This window comes from Phaethon aethereus, assembly GCF_964289735.1.
Source record: "Phaethon aethereus genome assembly, chromosome: 12".
NCBI classification, from domain to species: domain Eukaryota; kingdom Metazoa; phylum Chordata; class Aves; order Phaethontiformes; family Phaethontidae; genus Phaethon; species Phaethon aethereus.
In genome coordinates, this window is record NC_138588.1 from 9,341,868 (window position 1) to 9,366,636 (window position 24,769).

At 42.9% G+C, this 24,769-nt stretch overlaps 1 protein-coding gene across 1 annotated transcript; it reads right to left on the bottom strand.

Moving 5' to 3' along the window:
* Positions 1-1,834: 1,834 nt before the first annotated feature.
* LOC309408972 (5-formyltetrahydrofolate cyclo-ligase-like) lies at positions 1,835-24,769 on the bottom strand (the record flags this gene model as incomplete). The annotated part of the gene is made up of 3 exons (XM_082005006.1): positions 1,835-2,058; positions 21,073-21,337; positions 24,629-24,769. The coding sequence occupies 3 exons, from the start codon at positions 24,767-24,769 to the stop codon at positions 1,835-1,837; spliced, it is 630 nt and encodes a 209-aa protein (XP_081861132.1).

Consider the following 24,769-nt stretch of genomic DNA (forward strand, 5'->3'; position numbering starts at 1 on the left):
AAACCTAGAACAGGTCTGCCACAGGCAAAGCCTGCTCCACCTTCTTGTTTTTCCTCTGAGTATGCCGACAGAAGTTCAGAAATGAAGAAGGGATTAAAATACCACCAGGACTGACTGTTAAAAAAAAGTCCAATTTTCTCATCACATTTATTCCCTAAAGGTCTTGAATAGTAAAAGCCTGTCTCCCTCCTGTGAGGCAGTACAGCTGGCAGCCCCGCAGAGCTGAGAGGAGCTGGAGGATGCTCCACCGCGTGCGCCAGCACCAACGCTGTCATCTCAACTTCTCCTTGCACAACACCGTGTGATACACGAACACATCTTACTCTGCGTCCTTCATTTTGGGGGTGAGCTAGTTTGATAAAGAGCTGATGCAAGGCCAAGTCTGATCACCGTCATTTTACTAAACAGCCCATACTGCAAACTGCTGCCAGCCGTCTTGTTCAGGTTGCAGCTTTTCTGTACACACTGGTGGGAAGCCCAGCAGGCCAACACTGAAGGTATCATCACCCCGTCCATGTTAACACTGGATGGAGAAGCACCAGGGAGCACGGGCCAGAGAGACCTGAGCTGCTAAGTTTATGTTAACTCCCAAGGAAGAGGGTTTCATTAGTTACTGTATCAGCAAAATGGAAATAAAACTAAATACAAGCATTTTGAGACTAAAAGGTCCATACGCACTGTAGGCACGGTTTTGTTCACAAAACCAGTTATTGTTGAGGAAGTCTTAAGGGCATTCTGCTCCACAGCTGGTGCTTGGGAATTCACGGAATTTTTAATGATGACAGAGTAGTTTGGTCAAAATAAATGCACTGATCTCTTGACCGAGAGAAGAGGTAAACATGTCTAGAAAAAGTGAAGTTGTGTTGAAGAGGGAAGACAAAATTTTGGCTGATTTATCTTGATCATAAATACCGTGTTCGATTACCATGAGGTCAGCGTGCAGAGAAAAACTCACAGTCTTCTTCCTCCCACCCAAAAACTTACTCAATTCATAAAACCTGTTCTCTGCAATTCTCAGCATCTCTTTATCCTTTAAAATAGTACCATACTTCACACAATGTTCTGGGACATTATAAATGGCCCATGTACAAAATTATAGAACTTGAAGTAATTTTTTAATATTATTTTATAAAAAAAGAGTTGTTTTTCTCCAGATTGAGAACTCACTGAACACATTTTAGACTACTTTACAATCTTGTATTCAGATAAAAGAAAGAAACATATACCAAAGCTATGGACATGAACTTTTTTTATTAACAGATACTTCTTTTATTATAAGACAACTTCAAGGAGCCAAGTAAACAGTCAAAATTATTGCATACATTAAAATGAATTCAGGCTTTCTTCCAATCACCATTTTTTGCCCAGCTTACTATAGGACTTATCTGGCAGTTTCTTGATTTGCTCATGGATAAACATAACATTTAAGTACTAAGAACTTTTACCATAACAAATATCTAATTCCAGAATGGATCAAGAACTGTCATCAGTAGACATTTCACATTTAAACTGGAATAATAAAACTGTTAGGTATCAAGTAGCTTGCTCCTCAAAAGTATGATGAGAAGAAATGGTCCTTAGTGTAATAATCAGTCACAGATTTATGTTTCTATTGATTCTAGAATGAGAATTCACACCAGATATTTCCTAATTAGAAGCAAATCAATGCAATCTTCACTACTGTTACCACATTTACACTTTTTTTGTTGTTGTTCAAACACAAATACTGTATTTTATTGCTCCCAAAGTCATATATGACTATTAAAAAGTCATGACTGATGGATCTGATGTCTTTGGTTGGTCACTCTGAAGATGGGTTGGTATCAAGATACTTTCAGCAGTCTTCATAAAGAATTTCATCTACTTGGACATCATTTTCTGCCACAGGCACTGATTGACAAATCTGTTCCCTAAAAGCCAAGGCAATCGTGTAAGGCTTTCCACTGGGATGTTTCATACATCTTTCAAGATAGGTATCATAATATCCTTTCCCTCTTCCCAATCTGTTGCCTTTTTTGTCAAACCCAAGTCCTGGCATGAACATAAGGTCAAGACCCCCTGCAGAAAAAGGAAATAAACATTAGTGGATACACTGTGGATTTCCTGATGGCTTGACTACATCTACACAACTTGAGACATTTGTGAAAACCCAAGCTTTGTGTTTTGCAAAATGCTTCCCTCTCTTTGATCAGATGAAAAATACTTTGAATACTAAACCTGAAAATTTACATTTTCATCTTATCAATTGCATACTAGAACAGCCACAAAATAATTAGACCTTGAAAAGCTAGAAGGAAAAAACCCCTACCTTCCAACAAATCTATTTTATTATTTTAACCCCACACTTCCAAATACTAATGATTATGACTCTAAATCCAGGCAGCGATTGAACTCAGGGAAATTAAATGCAGGAAGAATCAGAAAATCAAATGAACTTCAACATCAGACACAAAAATAGAAGAGAAAAAAAGAATGAAAAGACAACACGTGAGAGAGAGCATCTTCTTGACACAACTGTAAGATGTCATGAACCTTCACTCAACCTCCCAAAACCAAAGAGCCTTCAATACAATATATTCTGAAAGTAGGTATTTGCCGCATCTTACATCAAGATCAAGGCTTGAAGGCTTGTCTCTTTGTGATGTCAGGTTCCTCTTCTCCCAAAGGACTTTCTTCCTGAGCCTCCAGCAATTTTCACTGTTGCTCCAGCAGCACATACAGACATTCTGCTTGCCTGCCCTGAATATCCCTCCTTATGGAGAGACGTATGGGCTCCCCAAGACTCTTCTGAGATTGCACTAGACTGGAACTCAAAATCAGTTAAAAAACTGAAACAAGCTGCACAAGCTGCTAATCACCTGGACAAAACAGACCCGACCAGCTGGTGAAACTCTGACAAAAGACCCCACCAACCAACTCCAGATAAAAAGGCAAGATCAGCTAAGCCCCGTTTTCTTGCTTTGTTCATACTCTGTGAACAGATGCGGATCGGCACCGTGCCAGGTAGCCAGCTACAATTTACACTCGGCTGCCCACTTGTTTCAGGAGTTGATTCACATCACTGCCAGGTAGGCAAAGGAAACCGGCTGCCACGCTGTGTGACTGCCAAGCATGGAGGCAGCCAGTGTGCAGATTCCCATTACTTATACAAGGCTTGTTCGTTTAGTGTGAGAAGCCTTGCAAGGACAGCCTCTAAACAAATGAGCTTGTCTGACCCGGAACTGACCGCTGAACCCAGGAACATCCCACTTACTGGTTTTCACAACGCAAAGAAAGTCTTTCATTACTTGCTGCTGTAGCAGACAGACACAGGAGAGAAGGGCAGGTACAGTAGTGGAAAGCCGGCACAGACTAAAGCACAGCTGACACGAGTCTGGAAAGAAAGCAAATACTGCGTCTCAGTCCACTGCTGCTTCCTTCTTGTAGGAAGGGTACTTAGCCTTCAGCAGCTTTTCTATAAGTTGCTTCTGCTTCTTCACCAGAGCTCACATGTGTCAGGTATTTTTCTGCTTCTCCTATGTCCAAACCTACTCCCTCCTGCCATTTTGAACTGAGCTGCTCTCATTCCATCTAGCTGAAGAATGATGCCCAAAATTCAAGGAGATGTGTGGCAGCATGTACTGGCAGAGCCAGAGCTAAGCAGAGTTTTTCAGTTTCCAGGGAATCCTATCTGAGCTCACGTACCAACTCCGAACTCAGCCTGGAAGAGCATATTAAAAGTTCATGTAAGACCAGCTCATTTGCACACACTTCCCAAGCTCCTGGAGGTTTCCTGCCACTGTTCGTTGTTCAGAGAAGAGTCACTGATGTGAACACTCATCCATCATGACCTAATGACTTAATTAGAACATTAATATAAAATATGCAAGGCAACGCAGTGTGAAATGCTTAGAGAAGATCAATCTTGTAAATCCGGCATCATACAGTTAAGCAGCATGTTTTTCTAAAGAGGTCAGGGGAGTATGAGGAGGGAATTAGCCAAAGGGCAGACCACAGAATACTAATGGTTGAAATCAAAAGGAGTCTGAGTGTTTTACCACGCTGCAGTCAACTTTTGACTCATAGGACAGACAAATGGCAAATGGCAAACAAAGAGGAAAAGAGGCACGAGAGCAGAAGTACAGTCTCACCTGAAAAGAGATGTCATTTTTATGGTATCACCATGTGCATTACGTTGGACGTACAATTTCACATCTCCAAGTAAAAATACTTGGTATTTGCCAATTGTCAGGCCTATGGACTAGGACCTAGAGAATGGTTGATCTTCTCCCCATTAGCATGGTCAGCAGTAGACTCTGCAGGTCAAATCTTCCCCAGGTTGCTCTTTGTGCTCGCTACTTATCCTCTCCATGATTTGCCTCACATTGGCTTTGTGTAGATATTCAGGTGGCCCAGAAAACAATATGTACCAAACACAAACGATGCACCGAAAAGACACGCCGTGCCTTACGCTTTCTTTTAACTGTTTTCATGTCACGCAACTCTCATGGCAAAAAGCAGGAAACATTAGCAGTCGCTACTGTTGGCAGGTAAGAACACACACAAGGGGCAAATCTGCAGAGTAAAAGGTGCCATTTCTCTTTACATCTGTATTACAGAAAGGAAGACGACAAGTCAGGGGAAGTGCTAAGGAAAGAGGGAATCGGCAGGAACAGTGCAGGGAAGATATTTTCTGTGTAGTTTAACTGATAGCACAGGGCACACTTGAGTGAATTTAGATGTATTAAAGCACTGTGTTTTCTTCTGGGTACCCTGGAGAAATAGAGTCTGTTTTAATGAGTCAGCTCCTCTATAATCATGGATTTTTTATGCTGAATAACAAGCTTGTGCAAATCTCAATATGAAAAATGATGCTGTAAATACTGTAGTAGTTACCCTTATATTTTTCTTCCACTGGAGCACTGGGATACCAAATGCCTTTGCTCTGACTTGCAACACGCTGCCTGATATCCAGGCAACTCACATGGCACAAGACTTAAGTAAAATGCCAAGAAAGACTTGCAGTAGAAAAATGGCACAGCTACCCTGCAAAGAGCCCAAGGGCAGTTCAAGCAGCATTAGCCGCAGAAGCCTCCCCAGGAGGTAGGACCAGTGGCAGAGGGCTGTATGGAGATAGCACTTCCCCACCACATAACTTGGGGAGCAACAAAACCTCTTGTGGTGCCTGCGGCAGTGCGGGGGAAGAGCTGTTACAGGATGAGAGGTGACACAGATGAGACCAAGATTGCAGACACCTAAGATTACTATCAGTAGTGAGTGTACATCAACAGGATGGCAGGTGAGGGTAAGAACATCTTACCCCTCTTGGCACAGGGCCCTCATGCTCCCAGAGCCTTCCAGCCCTGCAGGACCACTCGTTGCCTCTCAGGATGCCCTGCAGCCTTGCTCCATTCTCACATCCTACTCCCCTTGCTCCCACAGAGCTCTGTGAAATGCATCCTTGTCCCTGAGAAGACTGAGCAGGTACTTGTGCATCAAACGCTACATCAGTTTTCAGTGCCTTGTAAAACACGCTAAGAGAGGTCTCATGTTTGCCACCTACTTCCATGCCTCTCCTTGTAACGCCCACTATCCCCCATGTGTCCGTAGTTATTAACTGCTGGTTCTTGGGTCCCTGAGGGTCCCGTGACCGCATACCAGGAGCCCAGGAAAGCACACCCACAGTCGAGAGGCTTTTGCTGTACGTAATCCACGCTTCTCCTGGAATACTTGCATGTGGTCTGCAAATTCCTAAAGGCTGCAAAACACTGTCTCAAGCAACAATGTATTGCTCCAGCTTCTATGTAGAGAATATCAATGCTTCTTACACACTTTAATTAAGCTACTGGGTAGCCCAGTAAGGTTGGCAATTATGATGACAGTCACCTAATACTCTCTGTATCTATGACATGAGCTTTTGTGGCCACAGCTCCTTCAGCTGTGTAGCACCGTGCGTGAAATAATATACCCTGACTTATCTATCAACGTGAGCATACATCCATGCTGACATGGCCACAAAGGTTTCATTTATACTGCTAAACACAGCAGGGCCAGAAAACAAATTGATTTACAGGATCACAGGTGGTCAATACTGTTTAATTGTCAGCACACCGCCTGGCACTGCTGATCCAAGTGACACCCATGCCTGCTCCAGGGGACAGGATTCCCATGGGCAGTAAAGACAAGAGAGTGCAGGTCTGGCTCCTTCCACCCCGGGCAGCCCTCCTACACCAACAAAACTGGTTTTGCTCCTCCAGATACAGACACAGGCTTTCCTACCACATGCCAACATATGCATCACAAATCCTCAGATTGATGCTACACAAATACTGCTGTGATGGTCTGCCATAAGGCCTCATATTATTAAAGATACTACGAACTGTGGAAAAGATCGAGAAAACCAGTATTGCCTCAGGGCCGCAGAGGCACCAAGTAAGACCAAAAAAGAAGAGACAGGCCAAGTTCTATGTAGTGTGGACAGAATTAGTCTGTGCCACTTAGCCCTGTGTTATTTAGCAGTGTAGATACAGTCATAGCTTCAGAACCTGCTCTGTGGGTGTACAGGCATACTCTGCTGTCACTGACTTGCATACATCTACGTAGATATATCTTATGTCACAGAGAAGTGAAATGACTTGCCCAAAGACTCAGGAAACGTGTGTCAAAACTACATGCAAAAGGCAGGTGTGCAAGCTGCGTGTCCCCTGACTTAACCAGCAGACCAAAACATTAGCATCCCCTCTCTGGTGTTTTAAATAGGAATACACAGTTTCGCTTCTTCTAGGCAGCTGCGGTGAGTCTCCTCAGTTCGGCAGTGCATTTCTTATTATCCTTCATGATAGTATCAGGTTTGATTCATTCCCCAGGGAAGGATTTTCTCCTTGCATCTCATTACCTCTCTTCTCCTTAATCTGGTGTTCCTATCTGAAATGCCAGCCGGCATTTTCAGAAGTGTTCTTGACAATGGTTAATTATAGAAGAGTCCATCAAACTGCACAGATACAGGTCATGTGAAGTCTGCTGGGGACTCGTCTTGCCCTCAGAAGGAGCAGCCAGCATGGCCCCTCTCCTCCCAGGTTTGAAAAGGCCCCACCAGCCCACTGCCACCCACCATGTGGGGTCATTCATGCCCCCCCCCCCAGCTAGATGGCCCTAACAGAAGATGAAACTGAAATACTCTGTCATCCCACCTCCGCACTGCTCACTGCCACTTGCTTTGTGGACACAGCAAAGTGCCTGGGACCCACCAAAGTGGGAGCCAGGACTCTTGATCCTCACCTCCAAAGCACTTACAAGAGGACGAGGCAGAGGGCAAGCTACAGCACCTCCTGTGTCCCTGTAAAGAATGGCAATGTGCTCAAGAAAATCATGCTTGCAGCAGATGCCTTCTGAGCTCAAGCCTACAAGAGGTCGACAGCAATCAGCTCTGTATGCCATCACCGCTGCTCCCCACGGCAGCAACTGTGCAGCCTGAGCTTCTCCCTCAAGCACAGGAGTTCGTGCATTGTTTACGATGTCCCCACAAGGATGGCTTGATCGTGGTACCTTGGGCAAGAATGAGCTTTTCAGTTGTTGGGTTTTTTCCACGCACAGCTTGCTCCGTGGTGGTAGCTAGGGACCGCATCTGCTTTGCTCGGATGTAAATGATTACATAAGGTGCAGGACCAGAAGAACCAGGACAAGGACAGCTTTCTGTTCAAAGGAAAGGAGTGTTTATGGTTTTACGCACGCCACAAACAATGTCAGATCAGTCTACACACAATGTCTGTGGAGCTGACAAGTATTTGAAAGCTGTTCATTTACAGGGAGTGAAAGCTTACTTTGATCCTTTTCTGATCTAGCAAGGACCACAGCGGGGAAAAAAAACAAACCCTTTTGCAGGAAAACCTTACTTTTCAGAATGAAATGGGTGCAGTAACCATCTTGCTGCCTCTGCATCTGCTACCCCAGAACAGAGGAAAAAATTAATCACTTGATCCTATCATTGAAAGTATCAGTCGGTGACATGCAGGGTATGAGCCAATGAGTTGGAATAACTCAGAAAGTTCTAATTGATGACAGTCATTACTATAACTTCACTGTCAGCATCAGCATAGTTAGAACTCTTGGGTAGGTGTTAGCTTCTCAACATACACTCTATAGGGCACAGATCATCATCTTGTTCTATATTTACACAGCACCTAATGCTGTGGTCTGGGTTAATCACCAGACCTTGGGGAAAACAACTCCACAGAAGTAAATATTTCATTTATGCTGCAGCAAAACAAATCCCTTCCCCTTTATGACTAGTGCTAAGCCTTCTCCCTACACTGCCCTGGGTGCCCCTCGCACTGCTTCTGAGGTTGCTAACAGCTTGGTATTTCCTTCCAGATAAAAGTTTTCTGCCCTTTGGAAAACACCCGCCCTTGGTTTCTCTACCTTGGTATAAGGTCAAAAAGGGAAATGCCAGATCCGTTCACTACAGGCCTAATCCAGACCCTACCAAGGCATGTCGTTTCTGGAAGGGCTGGCGTTGCTTCCGGGGGAAACCAGCTCGTTATCCCGACTAAGCCCCGGAGAAGCCAGATACTCTCATAGCCACAACCAAATGAGCAAGGAGGCAAAAACTTTGCTGCAATTGATAAGCATTTGAAAAAAAAGTCATTCATCCAAAACCAATGATGCTGACTTCTTCCAGTAACACGGGTGATCACAGAAGTAAAGTCGCATTGCTTAACTTTGCCCCAGCCAGTCTGCTAAAACATAAACACAATCCCTTAAACACTAAGGAAACTCTTATCTGGTAATTCCCATTTGCTCACATGATACAGTCTTTGAAAATCAGTATCAGAAGCTCAGCATGAATCCTCATTTCCTTGTAAACCAACGCTGTAACTCAAAGGATCAGATCCTCAGTTACTGTAAATCAGCATTGCCTCCCAGACTCCCCTCTGCACCAACCTGGGGAACTACATGCAAAATATCCCAAGTTAGTCATGAGTTTGAGAGAAATAAATTACTTTCTCTTGAAGATACTTGTTGGTTGTTCACAAACAGCTCTCCTCTAGGGCTCACTCTGTCGTCTCCCTACGACCCCAAACCGTTACCTAACGGGACTAAAAGTTGTGTTTCATACTAGATTGAAAACCCAGCACATTTTAAACCGCAGTCAGTAGTTTTTCTTCCAGGTGTTTCCCCTGTGTGAACACCTTTAATTGTGCAGCACCACAGCACTTCAGCAAGACTCACTGTTTTCTAACTATTCATAGACAACTGTTGCTTTAGCGGGAAAGCCAGAGGGACACTTGCTTTTTACCCAGCACGCGCTAATGAGGTACAGGAATCAAAAATCAGAGTATCGCATCCAAATCCCACAGGCTCCATCCATGGTCTCCAGCTATGGGGCACACGGTGAGGTCCTCAAGGCTAATGCTCACCTCATCAAGGGAGAACTAAGACCAGGGGCAATCACTTCCTTTATTTTCACTCCTATTTGTGTATGGGAATTGCAGGCACCAGGAACGTTTTGTGTCCTTTTGTCTTCTAAAGGACTTTTTACCCACAATCACGCACATCCACAACCCACCGATCTGCCTTCTACTTACATATAGATGCCAAGCAGACGATCTCCTCTGCAATCCACGTGCCCCAGGTAATTGGTCCACTAGCATGACCGACACAGCTTCTATTATTACTTCAGTAAAATATTTTGCAGAAAATAGAACCATCAGCAGAATCTACAAACAAGCACTGAGCAACTCAGCGTTTATCTGTCTACTCATCCATGTCAGTGCTTTGTGTCAGCATGAAACATTGGCCTCCACAGTTCACATTTGCCCTTCTGAACTACAGCATAATAAAATATTTATACTTCTCCCTGAGAAGCTACATGATAGCCATCACTCATACAGGTTTAAAACAATGGAATGGCAGCCACTCTCCTGTTATTAAACCTGCAAAATACACTAATAAAGCCATTTGATCAGTTCCTGTGCCACAAAGCTGCAATCAAGCAAATACCCTCCTATTTTGAATTTACTTAAAACAAAATCTTATCAATTTAGTGCCAATGCATGTAAAAGGTAAAGTGCACCGCACAGCATCAGCTGTAATACATCAGCCCTGCCCAAACAAACCTACCCTGCTCCACAAATAAATATCCTTTCATGTGTCATCAGGGAAGCTACTTGTATGAGGCTAAGACTTGTGTTCAAATTCTAGCTGGTTTCACAATGTGGGAAGACTCTGCAAGGCTGTAACTATCACACTAATTTCCCCTGAGGTTTAACTTACAGCCAGCTGAGGTCTAGTGTCTCATTTTCAGAATTTGCCAAATGTATACCTAAAAGAAAATTTGAACAAGAACTTTTCTATTTCACTATTATTCATCATGTCTGCGTAAGCCCCATAAATAAACCATATTCACTCAATGCCACCTACAAAAATGTCTGGTTTTGCAAATTCAGAGTAAAGGAAATAATTGCTTAGAAATGCTTTAGTTATCAGTCTGTGAAAAATGACTTATCTACTCCTGATATTCAGATATGTGAGCAGAGTTAGAACAGCTTGATTGGGAAAACACAGGCAACGAAGAATGATTGGTTCAAAGGCTTGCCCCTGGGCTCTCCTGTGATTTTAAACCATCAAAATACCCTGAAACAAGATGTACCAAGGAGCAATTCCAAAGAGGGGACAAACAGCATTAGAGTCACTTTACAGCACATCAACACATCTTGTTAAATCAGTAAATGCTGACTGCAAATCTGCTCCTTTAGATAAACTCGCCACGCATTGTTGCTTGAACTGTTTATGTCGGGACCGTTGTAACACTGCTGCAGCCTAAAATACAAGGATCTTTGTGCATCTTCATGTGTTTTTACGTGAAATTCTTTAAGATCTTATCAGCTACACTCCCCATAGTGCTTATCTGAGAACTTATTTAAATACTTCCACTATTTATTTATTAAATCAAAGTATGACAGACGTGACTCATTTGGGGACTTTTTCAATACATCATACATCACTATCAATATTTCCAACGCCCTTTGACTCACTCAGCAGATAGCCTCTCGTAAAATACGCCGAATCGCTTGTGAAATACAAACGGTTTAGACATAAAGTTCTTCGTCAGTGCATAAACCTGACTCCTGTGAGAAGTTACACCACCTGATGGGAACATTAGGCATGCTTACAGGCAGAGCTTATCGAATATGTAGAGTCAGCTGGTTTGGAGGTGATGGCAACTCCACTGTTAGCGTCAAACGTGTTACCATCACAACAGCTGAGAAATCCTGCTTCTTCCATCACAAGGTTTTCTTTTCTCTTTTTAAGCTTGCACAGCTTAAAAAAAGTTGGCTGTCCCTGGAATCCTCCACCTCCCTCACTTCAGCCCCTGATTTTTTTGAGTCATCAGGCTGGAGTATTTGCTCACTGGTGTGTGTGACTACAATGCCTGGATGAGATTTTAATTATAGGAATGCACCCTAAATGACACCAATGCTCCATAGTAAATCTGCGGAATACTGACACCTGCCGGCAAAGGGCTTGATGTCATTCCTGACAGGAATTTGTCCTCCATCTGCACCCCAAAATCTTGATTCCCATCTCACATGCACAAAAGCCAGCACAAGCAGGAACGGAGTCCAGTTACGATGCCAAAATAAAGACCAAGAGCTATCCTTACACTGTGAAACAGCAGCGTGAGTCTCCTGCTCCCTGAAAGCCCGTGGCTCTCCGCCAGGTCCAAGGAATTTCCCACTGTACAGGGGAAATGACAGTGTATTTTGAATCTCAGCAAAGACAGTGGGGATTAACTGTGCCAGGAAGACAATTCTTTTGTAGCTTGAAAAGTGCTGACCTGATTTAATAGCCCACTAAGCTGGCAGAAAACCAGTCCTAGGAAAAAGAAAGGCGAAAAAGTAGTTATTTTCTGCCAGATTCATGCGCTGAATCTACGCAGCGGTGAGTATGGGAGATGGCACCGGGGCTGGCAGGACGAGGGGAGGGCAGAGCTGGAAGCAAGAAAAAGGCAGCAGGACTGTCCCTTCTGGCACTGGGCAGACGTGAGCGGGGCTCAGCTGTCTCACCAGCCTGCACCCTCAATCCGCGCGGCCCTACACGGGTGCGCCGCAGGAAAAAGCTTCCTCTCCTCCAGACTGTCCAGATCATGTGCACAAAGGCACTGAGATGACTTTGTTGCCGGCTCTTCCTTTCCAAAATTGAAAAGGGAGACAAAAACGTCCGCTTGGATTAGTTACTGCAGCCAGAGATATTTGCAGGTTTGCATTTCCCCTGTACGAGTTTGCTGTACAGACTCTTGCCACACTCCAGAAAAGAACCTAACCTCTTATTTGGTTTTGAGAGCCTACTGTCTCTAGGAAACAGTGTGAAGAAAATGACAATGCTACTGTTCACACTCACTGTAGCAAAATGAGCCCTCTGAAACAAAACACTTGCCACTTGCAGTGAATTTAAAGCCCTTGCCTACCTTGCTTTCACCTCTCTTTAAACTTTAATTGATTACAGAAAAAGTAATCTTTTTAGTTGTTTTGCCGAGTGCAAGGAGAATGTTTTCTGCAGAAGGCAAACACGGATGTGACACTTAAGATGATTACAAGGAATAGCGCTCTTTTAAAGCCTTAATGAACTTTATGAAAGCAAAAAGCTGTAGTGTTGCAGAGCTCTCAGCCCTCCAGGTTCACTGCAGGATACCCTGGCACAGGCAGTATTAAAAATAAACCACACAGTGTTCATGGTTTAGTCTGCACCAAGGAAAATCAGGACATAAGGACTCCAAAGGGCATTACAAAGTGATGCCACAGAAACACATTAGCTTTTGCATTTCAGAGCATTTTTTCAAAAGCCTTTCAAAGAAAGAGACTCTTTGTAACCATGCCATACCTGTTTCTGAACAGAAGTACTGCGAGAAGCTCAGCTGAAAATGTCTGTATTCACCTAACAAACCGGGTGCTGATGGTTATTAAGCCATTTCAGAGAGCTGTGGAAGCTGGTGCAGGCATCCAGGGGAAGGACAGACACCCGCTGCAGGGGAGAGCGATCCCAGCGCTGGGGAAGGCTGGGGTGCAGAAAAACCCTGAGGGAAACAGTTGCTATCACAGCTGGGTCCAACACCTGAAATATTTTATTTCCAAGCAAGCATTTTCCTAGCTCTACTTGTTAGAGAACATGCTACACAGAATAATGTAAAATTATTTTATGGGTGTCTCATACTGGACCAGGCATTTTTGTCATGACACATCACGGTGGGATGCCTATGTGGAAACCAGTAAAAAAGATACACCCAGAGAGATGATTTGAAAAGCAGTGTGATAGTATAGACAGAAAAAATTAACTTTTACAGTGCCATTACATATATCTCATGGTATTTCCTTACCTAGGCATAAAATGCTCTCTCAGGCATCTTTTCTCCAAAACAACATCAGAGAGATTGCAACGGTTGAACGAGTAATGGCCGGAACTCTTTACTGATCTAGAAAAGCTTCTCTATAAGAATAAGAAAATGGACAAAGTCTGACAGAAAAAAATACAGTTGATATAATACAGTTTTAACAAAACAATGGATAATAAAAATAAAGTAAATCAAACATTCTTATTTACTTATCATAGAAGAATGAGGAATCACTTGAACTGAAAGCAGCAAATTTAAAATTAATACAAGGAACATAATATTTCACATAGTGTAGGAATGTAATGTAATATTAACATAATAAGGAACATAATATTTCACATTACGGCTAACTAACCAGTACAACTCACAGCTGTCAGAAGGCAGCGGAGCCAAGGGCTTAATACAATTATATTAGATGCTTAGAGGAACGCTCCAAATGCCCACAGGTAAAGAAAAAACAGACCCTGTTTGTAAGGGCATAAGCTGGGGACTGCAGCTGCAGAGGTAGGAAGAAATTTCACTTATTGCTACATAACTACAAGTTGTGAGATTTCCTGACTCTTGTAAAACATGTGATGCTGGATTGTACGTCCAGTGCTCTGATCCCACACCGCATGAGGGGAACCATCCTCTCTCCACAAGACAATGCATCACCAGAACGTTAATGCCTCACTTGCACTGCATTTGTTCTCCTTATGCCTATCACAATACTATGTCTCATTTGTCTCCAAGCAGAAGTTCTTCCAAACTTTAAATCATTTAATTAAAAAATAAATTACATATAAGAGCTAAGCCTCGACTTTCAATTTTGTTTCGTGTCATGCGCTCAGGTTTTCTTTTTTACGACCAGTGTAAGAAGAATTTAAATTATAATCTATCCCTTGATGTACATTGTACTGTAAGTTTTAATCAAGTCTCCCAGAAGAACAGAAAATCTAATAGTACCCTCAATCACTTTACAATCTTGTTTGGGGTATTTTTTTGTTTTTTTTTCCCTGAGCAGTAATGTTTAACATCTCTGCTTTTCACATACCCATATTTCATTTATTCCAGATACATTCCAATCTGCATCTATCTCATTTAAATATTCCGTTACCCCTGAGGATTATTTACTACACTTCTTTTTTAAGAACGATTAGCATCATTTTGTATGGTCCCATTATGCCTTTATGTACAGCTATACAACATCTAATGGAGCTGAAGTAGCATATTAGACCTTCCTTGTGCTTCAGGACAGCACTTTCTCCTCTTACTGTTTTTTATTTCTAAACTCTAATGTGCCTCATATTTCAAAACCCTCCCATTTCTGGTGCATCTCTTTTGGGGGGGGGGGGGTGGTGTCCAATGCATTATCTTTTTTTTTAATCCCATTTTATTTCGCAGCTGTAAGTTAAACCAATTCCTCTTAAGACTGTATTGCCACCACTTCAGTCACACTTCTAAAGAACTGTGATAAAATTTGTAGTAAGTAAGAATACTGATGGCATCACAAGGCCATCAGTCCTGGCAGCAAATGCAGCCTCTTTGAATGTATGAATAAATAGCAGGGGTTTAAAGACATGAAAAAGAGCTTCTGCAGACTAAAATGCTTGTGCAGGGCAGATCCCAAAGTTTAAAATAGGGCTATGGGTCACTCAGGAATAATTTCAAACTACTTGAGGTTGCTTGGAACCGTAGCCTAGAGGTAGCCAGTATTTTCCTTGCAAGAGGGTCACACTTCCCAGCATAAGAAGCCCTTATAAACGAAATACAACCCACACAGGTAAGCCGTCCCTGTCTGCTTGTTACCAGCATGTTGTTGTAATTTATGCTACAGTAAGTCTCAAAGTGTTCTGGACATTATAAGGGCAGAAAGATATAACTACCCTAACTTCAAAAGCCCACATCCAAAGGGTTATCTAAAAATGAAGCTGCAAGAAGTTGCTGCTAGACATATGTTAGTATTTCCTCATTTTGTTTGAAATTTGGATCTTATTATTAATAATAAATATACTCTTATTTAAAGTGTGGATTATCTAGTTAACATTTCCTTAATTATCTTGAAGGTACAACACAAATACTGTGATTGGCAGGCCACCAAAGTTTCCAGCACCAAAAATGCCAGAAGTCTCCAAACTAAGTTACAAAATACAGGTCCAGTTCTTAATACATGCATTTCTGGGAGCAAAAATACATTATGCTTTAGTACAGTAGTAGCAGATTATTCAGCATTCCCCATTACATATAAGATGTTGTACTTTCAAATGTTGACATTTTTCAGCTTGCGTGTTTATGCCAAACTGAGGGGGAGGTTATGTTTCTTTTATTTCAGGCAAAATGGTTCACTGGTTTCTAAGAACAAAGCTAGCAAAAAACAATCATGGGGAAAGCTCTGTTGCTCCACACTTTGAGGCAAGAACTCAGAACCATGCTCGCAGCACTCTCTGTGTCAATGATGTGGCTTTAGTCCCGTTCAAATCCATTTGAGCTGGGCTTACACAACGTTGTAAACGTTTGAAAACCTGCCGTTTGCACAGGCTGAGGGAAGACGAGACAGGGTGAACACTGGCCTCCCTGAAGATGCCACCCTCTCTATACCGCTGCTGGAATCACAGCGGCGTGGGTGGCCCCACGACTCTCCCCAGGAGCCAGTGCCAGTTTACAGGGAATGTTCCCTCCGCCCTTGGGGCCATTCCCACTGCATGTACATTGCACAGATACGGCCACACTGGATCCACTCATCTGGGTTAAAAAAATCCCAACCTAAACAAGGTGGAGAGAGGAGGAAAACATCCTTCATCCAGAGCACCAAGCGGATCCATCTTACCACAGAGAGGCAGGGATACGCTGAAAACACTAGGAGGGAAAGCTCCTTAAGCCAGTATTGCTGCAAAGACAGAGCACATGGAGCTGCAGGCTCAGCTTCCACTGCCAGCCCCGCTCCCAGCTGCGAGGACTCGGAAGGACTTTCATTTCGGTGGCTGCTCCTAGTCCCGCTGACTGGGGCAAGACTGGGAACTGAAACATGGAAGGAAATGAGGACTGAAGTTTCACTAAGACTTTTTTTGGCATGCCACTGGTTTACGCAACACCTCATCATCAGCTTCCTACCAGCCCTTCAGTTGCATCAGTCCAAATCTGTGTGGTGGCCCAGTCTGGTTTACCAGTGTAGCTCCCAACGTGGCTGCAGGGGCATCTGTGGTGGCACAGACTAGATAAAAGGAAGAAATTTTTCACAATGAGAGGGGTGAGACACTGGCCCACGTTGCCCAGAGAGGTGGTAGATGCCCCATCCCTGGAAACATCCATGGCCAGGTTGGACGGGGCTCTGAGCAACCTGATCTAGTTGAAGCTGTCCCTGCTCACTGCCAGGGGGGTTGCACTAGATGACCTTAAAAGGTCCCTTCCAACCCAAAATATTCTATGATTCTATGAGAGAGGGCAGCAGCTTCTTTAATCAGGCACTACGCAAAAGAAACAACCATGAAACTATGTCTTTTCTACTGTTTAGTACAAAAGGCACTATTTAACAGAGAAGGAGTTTTTCTAAGCCAATGAAAAAGAGAAAGAAGCCAGCACAGTGGGGAAGGAAATGAGTAAATTGGGACAGGGAATCTTGTATGTCTGGAAACGGACAAGTGAAAGAAGACAAAGCACATGATCTCCTCCCTTTTGGCAGGGGCAAGATATTTATTTTGGCCCAGCTGCCCCTGAAATGACAGTCTAGAACTGAGAGCAGGAGGAAGCAGAGAATGTGGTCAGAAAGGCAGGAGAAGGACACTTGGAGAGGGAGATTCAGATAGGTTGGGCAAAGAGCAGAAGGCTGGAGAGGGGCACTATGGTGGCAGAAAAATTAAAGCTTGGAAAGGGGGTCTAGCCCAACGACAAGACAAGCTTGGGAAATTACCATTTTGGAGGGAACAGAGAAGATGCTATCATGTTTGGAAAAACAAGCAAAAGAGTCTGTGTTCACTGGGGGCTGCTGCTCTGCACAGCCCAGGCTGGAACCAGGAGCCTGAGCCTCTGCTGCTTCTCCATCAGCAAATACCAGTTAATATCTTTAAGTCATTGAACACTGTAGTGATGAAAAACCCATACAGAAATGAAGACCTCCGTCTCCATTCCAAGGTTTGAGTAATGCACGGTACAAAAGGCCCTCAGCTCTAACTTGAACAGAGAGAAAGCAAATGACTGAGCACATAATTTTAGCAGCATTCATCAACAGCAAGCAGTGTTCAACTTTTGCATCTTTGAATGAGCCCTGATCCAACAGGCAAGGACAATGTGATAAAGTACTTGAAGACCGAGGCAGAATTTACACAGATAACGAGGCTGCATTAAGTTTGTACACATAATTCCGTTTTTTGCATTTCTTAGGAAAGCACCTCACAATCCATTAGAGTAAGCAGATTTATTGTACACTTTCAATGGCCAGGCAGTAGTTCAGTTCAGTTGTGAACATTTAAGCATATTTGCTCAGGTCAAAGACTTCCAGCTGAGCTCCCTCCGTCCAAAGTTGGCTACCTGCCTCCCTTCAAAGAAGCCACCTCCAAGAATTTTACCATATGGAGATACGCCAATTTTTTCAAGTCCCAGTATGAATAATCTATTTTTCAGAGGAATAACTTAGCTTTTTTACCCATAGTTCTCAGAGCAGGTTTAAGTAATAATAAATAACATTACAAATTAGGAAACCCATGTCCAGCCCGCTGAATCACACCGCCTCCCTAAACCACATTGAAATTACAGCTGCTGGGGAACTGTCCTTTTAATTTCTGTAGGAGTCGTGATAAAAAGCAAACAGGGAGCATGGCTTTATCTGATTTACTCCTTCCGAAGTTATGCAAGGTATCTACAGTCCTGTAAACAATTACTGCAACTCACTTGAAATTTCACCAAAAGTATTGGACTTGATGATCATAAAGGTCTTTTCCAACCTTAATGATTCTATTACTTTGGGCAAAACCTGATACCGGTGCACCTTTATACTTCTGATGGGCAAGGATACCAACGGGAATTGGAACCTATTACAAAAACGTACCACTGGCTTGCTCCAAAATTTGTCTATATCTTTCAGCTGGAAATGAACTAAGTCATGCACCCACATATACCCCTACTCCAAACAAAATATCTGAACTTCTTCCACCTTTGTTCTTTCTGTGACTGTGTCCACTTAGCCTAAAGAAATCAACTCTTCATATGACAATTCCTGTCACCCATGCAGGGTAGAGAAGATGACAGACTTTCTACTACCAAAACTGCAGGGATCTTTGTTTATGCCAGCAAGGTGTAATGTGGTGTACTGCCAAGATGAAAATGGGTAAACCCTGGCCCAACAGAAAAAGGACCGTCTCCAAAAGAAAGGGTTCATGTCTATTCAACATAGCTTGTGAGTACTACCAAATACTGGGAAACTCCATGCAAAAATTATACCTAATCTTAAATTTGAGCTATTCTTCACAATAGCCATGCCTGAAGTTTTAAGGACAGTACGAATTTAAGCTTTTTGTCATGCAAAATGAATACACTCAGAAGTGACATGACTTATTTATGTACCTGCAGGGTATTTCCTGGAAATTACATAGCAACTCATGCCAGCAATGGGAACATTACTAATATAACACCATGTTATCTCCTTATAACAATGTAAATGCCTCAGATCACCACAGTATTTGATAACATCATAGAGATAAATGTTTCATCCATGCATAATTCTGACAATGGAGGATGGATGTAGGAGCAAGGCTATTTGCATTTCTGCAAATACACCGAAGTTTGAAAATTATAACTGACACAAAAAATATAGCAAACGTAATTTAAAGACACACTGGGATGCAGTGTGTGTTTCTGTGGGGACAAATTGGGAGGGGGTCTGATTATGCAAAAAACCCTAAACGTACTCTAATCTACAAAACTGTCCAAGGATAAAGGACCAAGGTCTCATTTCCAATCCAAACTGAATTATTTCTGAGTTATTCAGTACATACAGACTAAAATCAAGCTTCAGGCAGAGCAAGTCTGACATGGACATACACCAATTGTTACAACCACCAGTTGTAGGTCTCTTGGCATCTCCCTGTAGACTGCTGTGGCTCTCTTGGCATTGCCTGCTGCAGGTATAACCATACCCTGGTGCAGAGAGCAAAACAGCAGCTCCAGAACTAGCCAGGTACCAAAGACCACTTCTGCCTTCCCCATCTTCACCATCTGGCACCTGGGCCATCCCGAACCGATACATCCCACTCTACACCAGGCTGTCCTTGCTCCCAAAATTGTGTGTTTACTCTGTGATCTCTGCAATGGACTTGTTAAATTCAATTTACAGCAGCTCATCAGTAGTACAAAAGCTTGTCCTGAGTGCCCTAAGCTCAGTCAACAGAACCCTGGACATTTTTTTAACTTCAAAAGCCTCTAAATCCCACCAATATACACAAATTTTTGAAAAAAAATTAGCAAAGTAAGTAACAGCACTAAATATTAAATGTAAAGAAGATGATTGTATGAAGTAGTGAAATCCCTTGCTAGCTAAAATGTGGACACAGAAAGGATTCTGAATTAGGAAAGCGAGATTGAAAATAAGAGTGAGTAAGAGTGAAACACACACAGTGAAGTGTTCTGGAAAAGTACATTGGCATCCCAAAATAAATACAAACCCAAGTTCAACCAGAGCCTTATAAATGTTATGTTCCTTTATCAAACATGAAAAAGTTGGTCAGCCTGTGAGGTGTGGAAGCTGTCTGCATGGTGAATTTCCACCTAGAGAAACGTCTCCCAGACTGAGGCTTCAAGCATGAGTTCAACATGAATTTTCCATTAGTAAGATTAAACATTTCTGCAGAAGTTTCAGGAAGATATTAATGTGTTTACAAAATGAATTAAAATAATGAATGCAGACACAGAAAAAGTAAGTTTGTTTACAATTTTGTACAAGTTGAGGAATTTTAAGTTAAGAAAGAGAGAGGTTACTTTAGACCAAAACACGCAGGCCACTAGCTAGATCTAAAAGAACTTTTAACTTTTCAGCCCTATGAAGAATCCAGTGTCTGAGATGGCATTATAAGATCAAAATAAAATTGTGAGAGAATAATGATGGAAAAGACTTTGCAATATTCATCCAAGTCTACAAGAAATCCCTTTCATTTTCATCCTAAGGTCTCAGTCTGGAGAGCTGTTCTGCATGGGCAGGCTCCATATCAGCAGTGTGATTCATCCATGCAATACAGTTTGCAGGATCAAAGATTTCAGAAAATTCTTGTGTCAGCCTACAGCCATCACCTGAAAAATTCCCTACCCTTCAGGCAGTGGAAACTAAAGTTCTCAGAGTGTATCCTAAAACTGTGAATCCTCCATGACTTTCAATGGTAGGCCAAGCCACTCATTGCAAGCCCTCGTCTCCTTCATGAGCCTCTTTGTTATGCTTGCCAAGACTGCGTTGAGGATGTCCATGAACCGGACCAACAAACTGATTTATCTGGAGGGGTGGATTTCCTTCAGCTGGATCAAGCATGCAGTCTTGTTCCTGCCCCACTGGCGTATGACAGGGGTGGCACAGGGTAGAGACAAACAGGCAAGAGAAAGTAGCATCTGCTTACAACGGACTTAAGCACCTCTACAACACATAAAACCAAAGTGTAACATTTCATCTCCCTCTGCTATCAGGTTAGTTCTTAGGGGTCTCTAGGCTATTCCTGCTCGCCAACCCCATAATACAGGAAGAAAACACTCACCACCAGCAAGAGCCTCCTCTCTTGCACTGTCATCATCACTAGGCTGAAGAATATTCCAGGATGTCAAACTAAGTGAAGAAATGTCTTCAGCTGACGACAACTTCAGCATGTCCATGTGATTGCTGTGAGGCTTGTAACGTGGGATGAAACACTCTTTGCCTTGCTTAAAAATGTCCTTAATGATTTCTTCTGTCTGGATTTCATCTGGCATGCTCAGAAAGATTGCAATTCTTTTCGATCCTTGGTACTTGGGATGGCAAATCACCTACATGGGAAATCGATGTAAACAATTGATGAAAAGTTTACAAAAAGATTGACTTACTTTATTTTAATTAAATGCACAACTGGAGCAAAATATCAACTGAAAAGGGTTGAGATACAAACTACCACACATCATAAAGAGAATAAACTGACTTTGTTTCCTACTCTAACATTTTATCATCAACAAAATCAAAACAGGCAAATTTTTGCACCCAGTGAACAAAACATTGTAACACAAGTTTCGGCCAGCAAAAAACAATTTTGGAGACAATCTCCCTCCCTTTAAGTATCTGTGCCGTCACTTGGAGAAAGACACTGCAGGTCAAAACTGCCATCTTATGCAAGACATGAGGTTTTTGTATTCCTTTTCTTCTATTCTTTTTACATGCTGTATCTCTCGTCTGGGCCTAGGCAGAATTAGAAGTAAATCAATGATAATAACTCAAAAGAAAATTAGCATCAGAGCAGATGACTGCAGAGCACAAAGTCCTCCGAGACCAGGTCCCTCTTTCTTTTTTTTAACCCAAAACGCCTTCCCTACACAAGTTTAGATATATGACGTCAAATATCACCTCCTTCTAATAAGTGATCTTATTGCTGCACAATTTTCAGAGCTTGAAGGAAAGATGGCTTTGCCATTTTTTGATTTTCATAAGGTTCTCTGTGCTGGGCTTAGAAAAGACTGAATATAGGAAGGAAAATAAGAAACGCTTATATGGTGAAAAAGTGTTAACAGATTCATACCTCACTATGCCTCTGCCCCAGCCCAGACTGAATTCCACATAAAATTTGAGAGGAGGTTTTTAAAAGCTTGTCTTCTTATTCTCTAGTACCTTGCAGACTTTGTTACTTACATCTGGACAAAACAAACACAAATGTGTACGTTCTCATTTAAATGTGATGTATTCTTATTCTACACTTTTGCAAAAATCTGTCAAAAATATCAGACAATTGAGAAACTGTGCTTATCTACGGAACAGAAAGCACCAGATCCTCTGCTCTATGTTTGCATAACTGCAGGGTAACTTGCTCCTCTGAGCTTTAGCCTTTGCCCTGGCCCTGTTTTGAGAGATATGCCCCTGTCCGATTTGGGGTATGGTTCTTACTCCTTTTTTTTTCCTTTCTTTCCAGCACAGCAGTTAAGAGCCTAGGTGAAATATTCAGAAGATGGATATATTTTTGTAAGGGGAAAAAAACCCCAAAACATTCTTGATGAAATTATGATAATGTGTTGCTTGGCCATAGAAACGTCTTAACAGTTCAAACCCATATTTTACTTCCTTTTGTAATTTGCCCAATCTTACACATGGATTTTTCCAACTAACTGATTAAGCTCTTAAACAACAGAATTTCCATGGCAGCTTTTGTTTGAAAGAACGGACTATTGAGTCAAATTGCAGACTTCAGACAATGCCTGTGATTCATGCTGTTGAGGGCCTCCAGAGCTGAACCTTCTCATGGGTTTGGAGAAGAGAGAAACTGAGACACAAAACTCTCCTCTTTCAAAGTGGTGCCGTGTGCTGTGGGCGCCACACAGGTCCAATCTGCTCTGACGTGTCCAGTAACACATTGATTATGCTGTATAGAAAAAAAATGAGGTTGAAGATGCAAAACCACATGTTAGCAGGAAGATTTCAGATGTTTTCATAACTGTGAAGATGAAGCTGCTATGACTCGGAGCAGTTTCTGAGAAGAGTGAAAAAATTTCCACACATTAAAAATATTATCTGCCCTTTGTTCACCAGCTGATGTGTATTTTTGCAGAATCAGAGCGTGCAAACATCATGACTTTAATCATGAACATACACATTAAAAAAGAATTACCCAGAAGCTAATTAAGTACTAGTGGCTAGGTCAGCCTGTGAAGCAATTTCACTTTGAATTTAAAGATCTTTTTGAGATGAGATTTTACAACTAAAAATACTCACTTTTATTAGCTGCAAGCACTGATATATGTTATAAAGCTACATTTTAGGCCTTATACTGTTCCAAATATTTTCTCAGCATTTTCAAAAATTTCTTCATGTCTGCTGTATTACCCTCCCGTAAGGAAGCCGACTCTACTTTCTGCCACTTGTGCAATGCCACGCTGTCTCAAGCAAGCTCAGAATTTTCAATTTGTGTCAGATTATTAAAATGGCAAGATAACATCAACTTTTGTCTCGTGTTTCCTGATGCCCTCTCTTAAAGAAAACAAATCCGTGCCAGTATTTTCTAAAAATTTAGATTTAAGTCTAGGTTGTGCAATTACTAAAATGCATTATCCTGGTAGTAGGACATTACATATGTTTTTTTAAAAAAAGCATTCCCAATTAAAAAAAAGCTTACATGAGTTCCAGTAAAGCTTGCTATGATCTAAAGTTTCTGTGCTCCCACATCTCATCCATGAAGTGGCTACACATTAATATTAAGTGAAGTCTATACAATGATTTGAGATCCTCTGGCAGGAAAACAACAATATTAATGTAGATCAACTGGAAGTACCTGCTGGTGCTGCAAAAAAAGGAGGACTGCTCTATAACATGCAGTGACTGCAAAATAAAATTTTATTGTGTTTATTAAAATGATAAAATACATCTGTATAAAAACTTTGTAATCCAAACGCAAACAGGACATTTCAAAAGTACACGCCGATATCATGGTGTGCTAGGATGCCAGTTAGGTAAACTCTGCTTGGTATCTTTTCAAGTATGAAAATTATATTAGAAATAAAATTGCATGGAAGAAATACCACTGAAAGATACAGAAGGGCAGCGACAGCCAGTTCAACAAGAGGCCAAATCGAGACAGTTGCTGAATTTTTGTATGTATTGCTAGGAGCTGGCCATAGAGCAAGCCCGACATGAACCATCCGAGATAAACACCCACCACGAGCCCAGGAGAAACCCCGCTGCGCTGGGGTTTATGGCAGAGTTCGCCTCCAGTTCCACAAACAGCCCGTGCTTTAACCTGGCGCCGGCTGGCACCGCTCTCTGCGGCCGCTGCCGCCGCGGCTGCCCGCAGCCCCGCTCCGCGACGTTCATTAGGAGCGATGGGGAGGCAGGGGCCGAGGCGGAGCTCACCGCCCGCCGCGGCTCGGCGCACAAGCCCGGGAAGGCCGGGGCAGCGGCCGAGGAGCCGGCGCGTCCCCTGAGTCACCGCTTCGGTCCCCAGCGCGGCCTGGAAAGTCCCCGGCGGGCTTCCCCGCGCAGGGCCAGGGCCGGGGCCAGGCCCGGCTCCCCGGTCCCCCCCGCCGCCCCCGGGCCGCGCTTCCTGGAAGCCGCCGTGCGGCGGCAGGGCCGCGGCCCGCACCCACCTTGCGACTCAGCAGGCGGGACTGGCGCTGCTTCTCCGCCGCGCCCAGCGCCCGCAGCCGCTGCCGCAGCTCCCCGCGCAGCGTCTGCTTGGCGGCCCGCAGCGCCGCCGCCATGTCGCCGCCCTCCCCTGGCGGCTCCAT